The sequence below is a fragment of the Carya illinoinensis genome, chromosome 11, assembly GCF_018687715.1.
Source record: "Carya illinoinensis cultivar Pawnee chromosome 11, C.illinoinensisPawnee_v1, whole genome shotgun sequence".
In the NCBI taxonomy this organism is placed as follows: domain Eukaryota; kingdom Viridiplantae; phylum Streptophyta; class Magnoliopsida; order Fagales; family Juglandaceae; genus Carya; species Carya illinoinensis.
In genome coordinates, this window is record NC_056762.1 from 21400131 (window position 1) to 21413380 (window position 13250).

The 13250-nt window shown below is 39.5% G+C and overlaps 1 protein-coding gene across 1 annotated transcript; it reads left to right on the plus strand.

The window, feature by feature from the left end:
* The first annotated feature begins 10854 nt into the window (after positions 1–10854).
* Positions 10855–12534, plus strand: LOC122280820 (protein MODIFYING WALL LIGNIN-2-like). Its single transcript, XM_043091860.1, has 3 exons — positions 10855–11435; positions 11544–11749; positions 12098–12534. The coding sequence occupies exons 1-3, from the start codon at positions 11331–11333 to the stop codon at positions 12330–12332; spliced, it is 546 nt and encodes a 181-aa protein (XP_042947794.1). The 5' UTR covers positions 10855–11330; the 3' UTR covers positions 12333–12534.
* Positions 12535–13250: the final 716 nt, after the last annotated feature.

The following is a 13250-nucleotide window of genomic DNA, read 5'->3' on the forward strand; positions in this document are numbered from 1 at the left end:
AGCCACTTTGGTGAACAACGCCGTTTAGGTAAGGGATCTTTTTTTCTTTTCATGTTTTCCCTCTCTCCTACGACGGTTTCTACTCTCTCTTCCCTTCCCCAACGTTTTCACCCTTTCTCATGCTATTTCAGATATGCATCCCCCAAGACTACTCTAACTGTTTTCCCCTTCCATTACCCACGTTCTATTTTCTCTCAAATGCACTCCCTCATTTTTATCCCTTTTCCTATTCTCAAATCAAACTTGTTGCTCCTCAAGTTCCCATAGCCAACCACCCAGCCCATGTACAAAAACCTTGGCACCGAGAGAAAGGAACCAACCATGCAGCCTCTCATCACGCCCAAACTCCAGAAACCGTTACCCCCATGCACATAACCACCTTTCCTCTGATGACCTATTTTTTACGTGTATTTTCATTGAAGGAATGTTTTTAATTTAATTAATATAGTAGTTCTTTTATTTTAAATTATTGTATTTTAATTTGGTTTTAATTTATTTGATATTGTGTTTAATTTATTTTAGTCGTTTCATATTTTTAATATCGTTTTTGGCGGATCAGTTTTTGGTTTCTGGGAGTAAGGATTGGACCTTATTTCTTTTCTTTCTCTTTTTCTTTTTCCCTTTTTCCTTTTTCCTTTTCCCTTTTCTTTCCTTTCCTTCTTTTTCTTCTTCTTTTCTTCCCCGATTCCTCTCTCTCTTCCCGCGCAGCTCTTTTCTCCCCTTTCCATCGCGGGCCCTTTGACCACCCGGTTTGCCGCCGTCCGGCCGCCATGTAGTATACCACCCCCACCAAAATCTTTCCCTCCCACCAGTGATCATCCCCACCAATTTTCAGGGTCATCCGACCAGCCGTTAGCTGCCACACACTGCTGGAAGTCACAGCACCAGCCCTGTTTTCCTTCTCTATCGCCGGTTGCTTCCTCAGCCCAGCACCACCGCTCGCCGGTGTTGTGGCCTGCACCACCCACCCAGTTTTCTTTCCCTTCCACCGGTGAACATCCCCACCAAGTTTCACCTCCATCCGAGCCACCGTTAGCCGCCACGAGCTCCTCTAAGCCACAATGTTTTTGAGCCTTTTCGGCGCCGTCGCTCCACCTCTAGCCATCACCTCTTCACAGCTTCTTCCCCTACCACTTGCCGACCTAACCCACCCATTTCTGACCTCGATCCATTGCCGGAGTAGCTCCCACGAGCTCAACTCCGATTTGGACTTTTTCTACTTCCACCGCCATTTCCACCACCACCCACGGCCAAAACTCACTTCCTTTAGCTTCATAAATATCTCAAGGCCATTCCCTATCAATTTCATGTCTTGGTTTGATCCCGTTCGAAAGTGGGTAATTTATTACCCACTGCAACAGTGTAAATTACACAGTTACATTGCTTTTCCTCCGCCGTTTGTAACACCGCGAGCTTTCAAAAAATATCGTATAGCACTGTAAGTATTTTCCAAACTCTACTTTTAGATTTAAATATATTTTACTCATACAATAAATTATTTGCTGTTGATTGGTTGATTCCGAACTGAGTCCAAGGAGTTCGGGGGTCGGATGGATTGAGGACGGAGTTATTTGGTTGATGTTGATATTTGTTTTGAGATATTTGTGCCTTGATGTTTGCATTGTATAGTGCACGCATGTTCATGTTTAAAATGGAAAAACTGGGTTTTCGTGTAGTTGCATGCATGTACATGTGTTGGAAACTTGAAAACTGGGCTTGTAAGCGGGAAATGATTTATGGTATATTTGAACAGTTAGATTGACTGGTTTAAGTCAGAGGCACGTGGCGTAGGGATGGTGGTAAGCAGGGACGGTGGTAGAATCCCACTTGTGATTCCCGCCTACAATGCACGCGTAGGGATGGTGGTAAACAGGGACGGTGGCAGAATCCCGCTTGTGATTCCCACCTACGATGTACGCGGCGTAGAGATGATGGTAAATAGGGACGGTGGTAGAATCCCGCCTGTGATTCCCGCCTACGATGCACGCATAGGAATGGTGGTGAGCAGGGATGGTGGTAGAGTCCCGCCTGTGATTCCCACCTACAGTGCTTTGATGGTTTGGTTTTTGGGCCATTATCAGGGATAATGGTGAGATTATGTGTAAAGGGAACGTTTTTGGGCCAAATGGGTTTTTGGCGTGCGTGGAAAAATGTGGTTTTATGGGACATGTGCGTTGCATTCTTTCATGCATATTGTTTGAGTTATAATATGTTTTTATCTAGTGGTGTTTGGGTTTTACTTACCTACGGCACCATTTTTGGTACCGTAGATTTTGGTGCAGAGTTCGAGGAAGAGGAGGAGGTTGAGCCCGAGGATGCGGCTCCGCCAGAGTACTGTGTTGGAGTTTATGCTTTATAGTTGTTTTGAAACGATATTTGTAGTTTGTAATATTTTATTATGTATGATTTGAATAGCGTTGTATTAAACTAAGAAAAATTCTGGTACTTAGTTATATGACTTTGCTATCCGCTGCGTGTCTCTCGTGCACATTTGTTGCTTCTACACACACTTGGCACTTGTCGATAGGGTGGTGACCCGTGGTGTCACCATCCAGACGTCTCGATTTCCCTGTGTCCGTGCGTGGGGATTTGGGGGCGTCACAGGTGGTATCAGAGCGGTTTGGCTCTAGCTAAAACCACAGGTCCAGTAGGTAGTACCAGAATGCTTTTTTTTTTTGAAGTTGTGTTTTAAAAATTTATTTTAAGTAAAGTTGATATTTGACATGTTTTATTTGTTTTATTTATTTGAACTTGTTTACTTGTTTTTATTTATTTAGTTATGTTATTGCATGCTGGTTTCTTTCGTTTCTTGTTATGTGGGTTGGTTTTAGTTTTTGGTTGTATGTTGTTGGTTTTATTTGTTTTCTTAAAGGGGGTCAAAGGTTGTGTTGTGGCAGGAAGATGGTGAGACCAAGAAAATCTACTCGGGGGCCTCGGGACGATACACCGAGAGATGATTCCATAGCCCAAGTGATAAGGCAGATGACTGAGTTCATGCAACAGAATTTTAGGCTATAACAAGGAGGTCCTTGACCATAACAAGGAGGGCCTTGGCTACTACCTGGACGGCCTAGTGGAGGGGTGCAAGCTGGGTGCACCTATGAGCGCTTTCTGGCGCATAGAACTCCACACTTCACTGGAGAAGAGGATCCACTTCAAGCTGGAAAGTGGGTTAGAGATCTAGAGAGAACTTTTGAGGTGTGTGGTTGCACTGAGGCGCAACAAGTACTCTATGCCAGCTATCTGTTACAAGGCACTGCTTCTGAGTGGTGGGATACAAAGAGAGTAATGCTAGAGTCAGAATTGGGATCTTTTGCCGCTATGACCTGGCAGCGATTTAAGAAAGAGTTTAATGATCGCTTCTTTCCCGCTTCTGTAAGGCGGCAAAAAGCAAGATAGTTCTCAAGTTTGGTCCAAGGGAGCATGACTGTGGAACAGTACGCCCGGAGATTTATAGAACTTGGGCAATTTGCTTCCCACCTCATCGCCTCGGAGGAGATGCAGGCTGAGCATTTCCAGGAGGATCTACGTCTTGATATACGCCGAATGGTGGTTAGCTACCAGATATCCACTTTTCAGGATTTAGTGGATGTGGCCACTCTTGTAGAGTGAGAGAATAATCTGAATATGGGCTCCCTTCTAGGACAAAAGAGGCAGAGTTTTACTGGTGAAGGAAGTAGTTCGGGTTCGCCTCAGAAGTTTGTTTAGCGGGTCGGGACTCGACCACAACAGCCTCGAGAGTACGTATGGGAGGATGAGTGCCAGTTTGTGGAAGATGTAATAGAGCTCATGGAGGCGAGTGTCGTTTGGGTAGTAACCAATGTTTTGAATGCGGCTAGACGGGGCATCTTGCTCGTGAGTGCCCTAGTCGAGTTCAAGAAAGCCGTGGAGCTCGTCACAGTGGTAGAACTAATCAGAGGCATTTAGCTCGGGCTCGAATGTACGTAGTGACTCCTGGTACCGTTGGAGGCGAGGTTACGGAGACTCAGAATGCTAGAGTCATGGCAGGTATGGATCTAATCTAATCCTTTGTGATGAACGCCTTGTGTGGTTTGTTTTTTTTATATACATTATCGAGGCTTGGAGAGAATGGCATGATCTGGGTAATCTTTTAGGGAAGTAGAATAATTGAGTTTTTTGATTCCGTGGAGTTTATGAAATGGTCTATAACGTAGTAGGTTGTAAGTTCAACAAATTTCAAGGTTTGATTTTATGAAGTTTCAGCAAAGTTTTAAAGTTTGGGACCTTATATATTTTAGGAAAATAAGTTTATGGTAATTAAGGTGTTAGGTTCGACAAGCTTTGGGGGGAAATAATTAAATTTCGAGTTTTAGATTTCGTGATTCGGATGAGTAATTTGGTGGCAATTAGGACTTTAGATTTTACAAGCTTTTAAGGTGAATGTTTTGGATTAAGCCACCAATCTTGAGAATTTCAGAAAATGAGTTATTATCTATTAATGTTTTAGAATTTGAAAGATTTGGGAGTCGATTTTTCTATTATGGGATGTAAGTTCATTGATCTTAGAAGTTCCAGAAAATAATTCTTATTTGATTTAAGGTTTTAGAATTGCAGAGTTGAAGGACTGATTTATAATAAGAATTGAGTTATTAGTTTTACAGACTTAGTGCTGTAGCTTGATCTACTCTAGTGAGTGATTAGTTTGTAACCATTAAAATTGGGTTGATTAGAGTTGAGTTATTGATATGAAAATTTATTTTTTCTAGGGTAGATTTCTTTAAGGATTGGAGATAATAATCTAGTTCATGTATTTCTCTGAGGATTGAAGATATCGAGCTAGTTTAGAAAATAATTATTGTTAACTCGAGGTTGTAGTAGCAGATTTTAGGAAATGATTCTATCGATTCGAAAGATATAGGTCCATCAGGGTGTTGGAAATAGTAGATTTTGTGTTGGTATTGATACGATTGAATTTGAGGCTATATGATTCGTAGACTTTTGGGAATGGATTCTTAGCAGGTTTAAGGTCATTCTCCGTACCAAACTGTAAGCAATGGCTAGTTACTGATTTAAGGATATAAGTTGAGTAAATTCAGGAATGATTCTTGCTGAGTTGAGGATATAAGTCCAGATGATGGAAATGTGATAATGGATCACTTGTATGTTTGAATGATTTTTGGTGTTGGCTAAGTGTGCATAAGATCGGTGAGTAGTAATGGTACGTGCGTATGGATTTCGGAAAGTGCTGGTCCTAGTCTCATTTATTTTTGGCTTGGTAGGAGTTGAAGAGGAATCTGTGTGGTAATATTAAATTCAAGAGATTTTGGCTTTGAGTTGTTTGGTAAGTTGAACGGAATGTGCAGTCGAAGCGGGTTACCCATTGGGATGATGGTTTGAAACAACTGTGTGTTTATCTTGAGAATTAATTGCAACTTAAAGTCATAGGAATTTAAATTTGTGAGGCTATACTTTTCTTTGGAGATCAAGTATCTAGTTGGGAGAATTAGGGATATTGTTAATTAACTTGAAAGGAGATTGTTAGGTCACCATGTGTGGTATGCAATCTTGGAAATCTTGGAAGTTGAAACTTATGCACCAACGGTGGGTAGCATAATCATGTGTGAAGTAATAAAGCAATAGGATCCATGAGTATTGTTTAATAGTTTTTGATGGATTGAAGATTTAAACAGTATGGCCTGTCTTGAGATTTATGTGTGAAGTACTATTGAAGGAATTAGTTGTGCTAAAACTAGAGTTTTTGAGAGTACAAGTAGGTGGGTGAGTTACCAAGAGCGTTTCGATTATGTCTAGGTGAAGTCAATGGTAGTTTATAGTGAGTTAGTTATTGCAAGATTAGATGTTATTCAAAATATAGGTAAGGAGCTTGAAGTGTGGGATATCGGAGAGAAGTTATAGGCGCTCTCGTTGGTTGGCCGGGAAGGACTTGGGCCTTTTGGAGATGTTCCTTATCTTTAAAAGAGACAGGTGTATTTTGGGATGATGTTATGTGTTTTCAAATTAGGGCCTAGAGGTTGATTAGTGCTAGTTTCTGTCACCAATCAATGGATGTATTTTTGCGGAATGTTGGTTTTCGTTTAGGGCAGCGATGACCAACTAAGAAATGAGTGGAGATTTGTGTTTTTTTGAGGTATATGATTTTCTATGGAAATGTGGTAAAGGTTTTCTTGTGATTACGTGTGGAATGAGCTTGTACTTCCTAATATTAATTTTTGAGGATATAGGCTTTATGTATTTTGGTGAGTTATCAAAGTGCGTGCGAAAGCATGATTTTTGGAGATACTTAGATATTCAAATTTTGTGTTGATTTTGAAGAATTAGTAGTGATTTGAAGTTTTAATGGGAGATTAATCATTTGGTCGTGCAATTTGGTTTATGGATGGTTAACTTTGGAAGTGGCTATTAGGTTACCAAAGTTGGATTTGTTGGGAGTTGTCGATCATACGTATCTCTCAAGTATGTTCAAAGTTATATCCTATATCTTTTTGGCACTGGTGTTTGATCTTACAAATTTCAAGGACGAAATTTGTTTTTAAGGGGGCAGGATGTGATGATCCGTTTTTACGTGTATTTTCACTGAAGGAGTGTTTTTAATTTAATTAATATAGTAGTTCTTTTATTTTAAATTATTGTATATTAATTTGGTTTTAATTTATTTGATGTTGTGTTTAATCTATTTTAGTCGTTTCATGTTTTTAATATCTTTTTTTGCGGATCAGTTTTTAGTTTCCGAGAGTGAGGATTGGACCTCATTTCTTTTCTTTCTCTTTTTCTTTTTCCCTTTTCCCTTTTTCCTTTTCCCTTTTCTTTTCTTTCTTTCTTTTTCTTCTTCTTTTCTTCCCCGATTTCTCTCTCTCTCTCTCTCCCAGCGTAGCTCTTTTCTCCCCTTTCCGTCGCCGGCCCTTTGACCGCCCGGTTCGCCGCCATCCGGCCCCCGTGTAGTACACCACCCCCACCAAAATCTTCCCCTCCCACCAGTGATCATCCCCACCAATTTTCAGGGCCATCCGACCAGCCGTTAGCCGCCACGCACGGCTGGAAGTCACGGCACCAGTCCTGTTTTCCCTCTCTGTCACTAGTTGCTTTCTCAGCCCAGAACTGCCGCTCGCCGGCGGTGTGGCTTACACCACCCACCCAGTTTTCTTCCCCTTCCACCGATGAACATCCTCACCAAGTTTCACCTCCATCCGAGCCACCGTTAGCCGCCAAGAGCTCCTCCAAGCCACACGGTTTTTGAGCTTTGCCGACCTAACCCACCTATTTCCGACCTCGATCCATTGCTGGAGCAGCTCCCACGAGCTCAACTCCGATTTGGGTTTTTTCCGCTTCCACCGCCATTTCCACTGCTACCCACGGCCAAAACTCACTTCTTTTAGCTTCATAAACATCTCAAGGCCATTCCCTGTCAATTTCGTGTCTTGGTTTGACCCCGTTCGAAAGTGAGTAATTTATTACCCACGGCAACAGTGTAAATTACACTGTTACGTTACTTTTCTTCCACCATTTCCAACGCCGCAAGTTTTCAAAAAATACCGTATAATGCTGTAAGTATTTTCCAAATCCTACTTTTAAATTTAAATATATTTTGCTCATACAATAAATTATTTGTTGTTGGTTGGCTAATTCCAAACTGAGTTCGAGGAGTTCGGGGGTCGGATGGATTGAGGACGGAGTTGTTTGGTTGATGTTGATATTTGTTTTGAGATATTTGTGCCTTGATGTTTGCATTGTATAGTGCATGCATGTTCATGTTTAAAATGGGAAAACTAGGTTTTCGTGTAGTTGCGTGCATGTACATGTGTTGGAACTTGAAAACTACGCTTGTAAGCGGGAAATGATTTATGGTATATTTAAACGATTGGATTGACTGATTTGAGTCAGAGACACGCGGTGTAGGGATGGTGGTAGAATCCCGCCTGTGAATCCCGCCTGTGATTCCCGCCTATGGTGCACGCGTAGGGATGGTGGTAAACAGGGACGGTGGCAGAATCCTGCCTGTGATTCCCGCCTACGGTGTACGTGGCATAGGGATGGTGGTAAACAGGGATGGTGATAGAATCCCTCCTGTGATTCTCGCCTACGATGCACGCATAGGGATGGTGGTGAGCAGGGATGGTGGTAGAGTCCCGCTTGCGATTCCCACCTACAGTGCTCTGATGGTTTGGTTTTTGGGCCATTATCAGGGATAATGGCGAGGTTATGTTTAAAGGGAATGTTTTTGGGCCAAATGGGATTTTGGCGTGCGTGGAAATATGTGGTTTTATGGGACATGTGCGTTGCATTCTTTCATGTATATTGTTTGAGTTATAATATGTTTTTATCTAGTAGTGTTTGGGTTTTACTTACCTGCGGCACCATTTTTTGTACCATAGATTTTGGTGCAGAGTTCAAGGAAGAGGAGGAGGCTGAGCCCGAGAATGCAGCTCCGCCGGAGTACTAAGTTGGAGTTTATGCTTTATAGTTGGTTTGAAACGATATTTGTAGTGTATAATATTTTATTATGTATGATTTGAATAGCTTTGTATTAAACTAAGAAAAATTCTGGTACTTAGTTATATGACTTTGCTATCCGCTGCGTGTCTCTTCGTGCACATTTGTTGCTTCTACACATACTTGGCACTCGTCAATAGGATGGTGACCCATGGTGTCACCATCCGGACGTCTCGATTTCTCCGTGTCCGTGCGTGAGGATTTGGGGGCGTCACATTTCCCATGCGCTCCTTCGATTCTAGGCATTTTGGTTTCTGAATACAGTTCACCTTATATATGCTCTCTCTCTCTCTCTCTCTCTCTCTCTCTCTCTCTCTCTCTCTCTCTCTCTCTCTCTCTCTCTCTCTCTCTCTCTCTCTCTCTCTCTCTCTCTCTCTCTCTATATATATATATATATATATATTTATCTTCTCCGCACCAAGTTGCTAGGCACGTGGAAACGCCACCATCCAACCACCACGAGTCAACCCCCATGGCCTAGCACCCCTATGTCCTCAAAGGGAACCAATCCCACACACTCGTCAGCCTCCGCTAAACCAAACAAGATCACACCAAAAAGGGATCAGTGTTATCACGCATCCCTCCTTCGTGAACTAGACAATAGTTTTTCTCCTCTGCTCAACCACCTGGCAAGGCGTTGCCTCACGTCAAAAATATCGTGAAAACAGCCCAACCACTGCATCCCAACCTCTCGGCAACTTCCTTTGCTTTGCTATGCCAAAAACAGAGCAACCCACCACTAGTTCCACCTTAAACCGCAACTCCTTGGTTTGGATTGGGAAAGCATCTCAACTCATCTCATCGCATCTCATTTTATCATTATTTTTTTTTAAATTTTCACACAAAATATAATAAATGATTCAACTTTTTTAAATCTCAATTCAACTTTTTCAAATTCTAAAATAATAATAATATTAAAAAATAATATTCTAATAATATTTTATTTACTTTTATCTTTCATCTAAAATTATCTTATCTTATCTCTAAATTCAGACCATAGAAACACCTAAACTCAGTCTGTCCCATAAGCGTAAAGGGGCCTAGGCTTCTCTGGGCTTCAGGGACAAAAATGGGACGTGCAGATAGATGGTTTGTAAAAGTGTTGGCCCGTACATGTGGATGCAACAAAACAAGATAAGATGTCCAAAGCCCTAGTGGTGCCACCAACATTTGGCGAGTATATTTGTTTGGTTAATAATCATCTCATATAATTATTATAATTTTTATAAATTTTTGTATAAATATAATAAATAATTTATTTTTTTAAAATTTTAAAATAAAAATTATATCTTAATAATTTTTTTAAAATTTTTATCTTATCTTATTTTATCTTTATAACTAAATGAGACGTGTTTTAGAAATTAATTTAATTTATGATAAGGAATATCGTAGAAGAAACTTCAAAGCATTAGCGTCAGCAACGGGGCCGGGGAACAAATAATTCAATTCTTTTGATTATTCCCTTCTCTTTTTTTCTTGCAGTAGGCGTAGGTTCTAATGCATGCATTGACTTTTTTCTTTCCAAGCCACCGGGGTCCATTTTCCTTTCTTCGTCTTATTAATGCTAATGTGACAAATTAAAGTGTAGGAAACTTGCACCAGTTACGTAGAGGCTAAGCGTCGTAAATTCTTTTTTATTTTTTATTTTTTCAAATATAAGTAGATATAAAATTTACATAAAAAATTAATTTTTTAATTCTAATGGTAAATCATATTTTTTTTTAAATGAATATACGAGACTTACATAACTCATAACTATATTCTTTTCAAAAAAAATCTTATCATTATAATTTTTTTAAATTTTTATATAAAATATAATAAATAATTTAATTTTTTTAATTTTAAAATAATAAAATATTAAAAAATAATATTTTAATAAAATTTTATTTTATTTTTAATTTTCATTTTAATTTACTATCCAAACCGCACTAATTTAATTTATTTTAGGCAATATCGTAGAAGAAACTTCAAAGCATTAACGTCAGCACGGGGCCGGGCAACACAAAATTCAGTTCTTTTGACTATTCCCTTGTATTTCTTTCTTGCAGCTTTGCAGGGGAAGGGCATGCATTGAGTTTTTTCTTTCCAAACCACCGGGGTCCATTTTCAGCGTCTTTGACTCTATCTTCTCTTATTAATGATAATGTGACTAAGTCATAGGAAACTTGCATTTATAGGGTAGATAAGGGTAGCGTATTCTTTTTTTTAAACATAATAAATATGAATAATATTACTGCACGGCCTCTGTAAAATCCATAAATGTATCAATCATTGTTCCTTAAATAAATAAATAAAAATCAATTTCTCTGGAAAGGGTATAGAAAAATTCTAAAAGTAATCCACAGCAGGGCTCCAATTAAAGCTCCCATATATTCTTTGTTTTGTGAGGAAAGGGGAGAAGAATAGGAACCAACCCCAAATATTAATATTGAGAGAATCATTTCCCCACGTTCTTCATAACTCGCCAAAGCCCAGATAAACCCATCAAAGCCTCTTTAGATAATGCTATGTTTTTATTATTCTACCAAATGCATAAAAAATTGCATCTCTCTCTTTCCTTTCAATCACACACATATCTCCATCCTACAAGGGAAGAAAGTTGACCAACTCCACTTCCAATTGTTTGGTTCAAAGCTTCACTTATAATCCAAATATAGAACTAGGGACGGTATCTCTCCTTGAAAGCAATGAAAGATTTCTTGGGAAGAAAATTCCAACTACCACTGAGGAAGAAAGCAAGGAAGGGGAGGACCAACATCGAAGGAGATCGCAACATTTTCAAATCCCTTGAGTAAACTCCAAGCCTTCTCGCCTGTTTATTCTCTGACTTCAAGCCTACTCCGACAGAGGGCAGCAGTCCAATGGAGAAACACCAATATGGGTTCGTTTTCATTTTCTGTATTATCCTCTCCCTTGGCCTCGTCTCCTTCCTTTCTTGTATAGCCGCCGAGTTAAAGAGAACAAAGGTAGTGCTTTAGTAACTCAATTGGTTCTGTCGTGAAGAATGCATGTGCTGATAATTAGAATGTTCTTTGTTCACGACCTTTGTTTCTTGTTTTTGTGGGCTTTCGTAGCTTGTGGATCTCAAGTTGGATGGAAAACTGTGTAGTTTGCCAGGAAGCCATGCATTTGGGTTTGGAATTGCAGCTTTGATCTGTTTGCTTGTCGCTCAAATCATGGGCAATCTGATAATTTGTAGGAATGCTTGCTCAAGAGATAAGAGAGGTAGCTGCAAGGCTCGAGCACCGGGGATTGCCAAAATCCTCCTTTTTATTTCATGGTAGGTGATCAATCTTTCGGAAAACCTAACGTTGCTTTACAATTTTATACTTAATACTTTGCTATCAAAAAACCCATTACACAGCTTTACATCTGATCAGATTAGAGTCGAGTTTTTTATTCTTTAATTTTTGCTTTCCTTTCCAAATTCCAATGTAATTGATTTTGGAGGGAGACCACATCATTAGAAAATTCCAAGAAGAACATGGACAGCTAAGGATGTCTCGGTTTCCCAATCTAACCCGAAAATTCAAGGCACCCAGAAAAAAGAAAAATTATAATGATTAAAGTAGCTTGGTCTTGGTGGAAAACACTAATATATTGAGCTATAAATTAATGCATTTTGCAGGATGAGCTTTGGAATTGCAGTTATATTGATGAGTGGAGCCATAAGTATGAGCAGAAGACAACCCTATGGGAAAGGATGGTTGGATGGGGAATGCTACATTGTCAAGGAAGGAACATACATTGGTTCAGCAATTCTAGTCCTGGTCACAACAGGTTCAACTCTTGGCTCAGCCTTCACAGCAAACAGAAGATGTCAGGCTGATAAACGCCAAAAAATACATGCACAAGTAGGATGACAAAACAGAGACGATTGCCAGGGGGAATTCTATTTCTATTGATAATTGAATTTAAGAAAAGAGAGGCTTATTTATCTCTTCAGGCTAACCTAGAAAAAAGAGAATGGGAGAAGCGGCTGTGCCAACGTGATTAGCACCTACACCAGCTGATGAAGACCCTTTTGAATAATCAAATATAGAATCAAGGCATTTTTTTTGGTTCTTTTTGAATTTTTTCTTTCTTCTTCTTCTTCTTCTTCTTCTTCTTCTTTTTTTTTTTTTAGATGGGGAACAAGGGAGAATAAATCAAATGGGCCACACCCCATGTCTTCTGCTCCCGGATTCACTTTTAAAAGAAATAATTGCCAATAAGGATGAAAGAGACACGTGTTCTTTCGTATACGAAAGGAAAAAGAAAAAGATGCTGGAGATTAGGATATGAAAGGAGAAATTGGCAATGGCCATTATATGGAACTGATCTCATTCTCCCAGCCTTCCAAAAAGAGTAATGATATGTGACCTTTTTTTTTTTTTATCATCATCATCCTACTTTTTCATTATATAATATTAAATAATTATATACTATTTGTTATATATATCTAATTTGTAACCCAATTATTTGATAGTTGAGGGAATGATAATAAAATAAATGATAAATAGTATTTTTGTTCGAGCAAAACCCACATTTTGTATTTCCTTTTCCTTTTTAGTTATTAAATCGACCCAAAATCTCACACTTGGGACCAACCTACGAATCAGTAAAGAGGAACATTAGAAGGAAAAAAACAAACAAGTTTGTTGCTTAGAGAACCAATTAGAAGACGGGTTTTGTTGAAATCTGCGGAAGAAACACAAGTCAAAAGCCTCCAATATAGACAGGGGGGTTGCTCCGGAGCATGTTGCTCACAACTCAAGTCCTCGATCTGCACAAAAGGTACT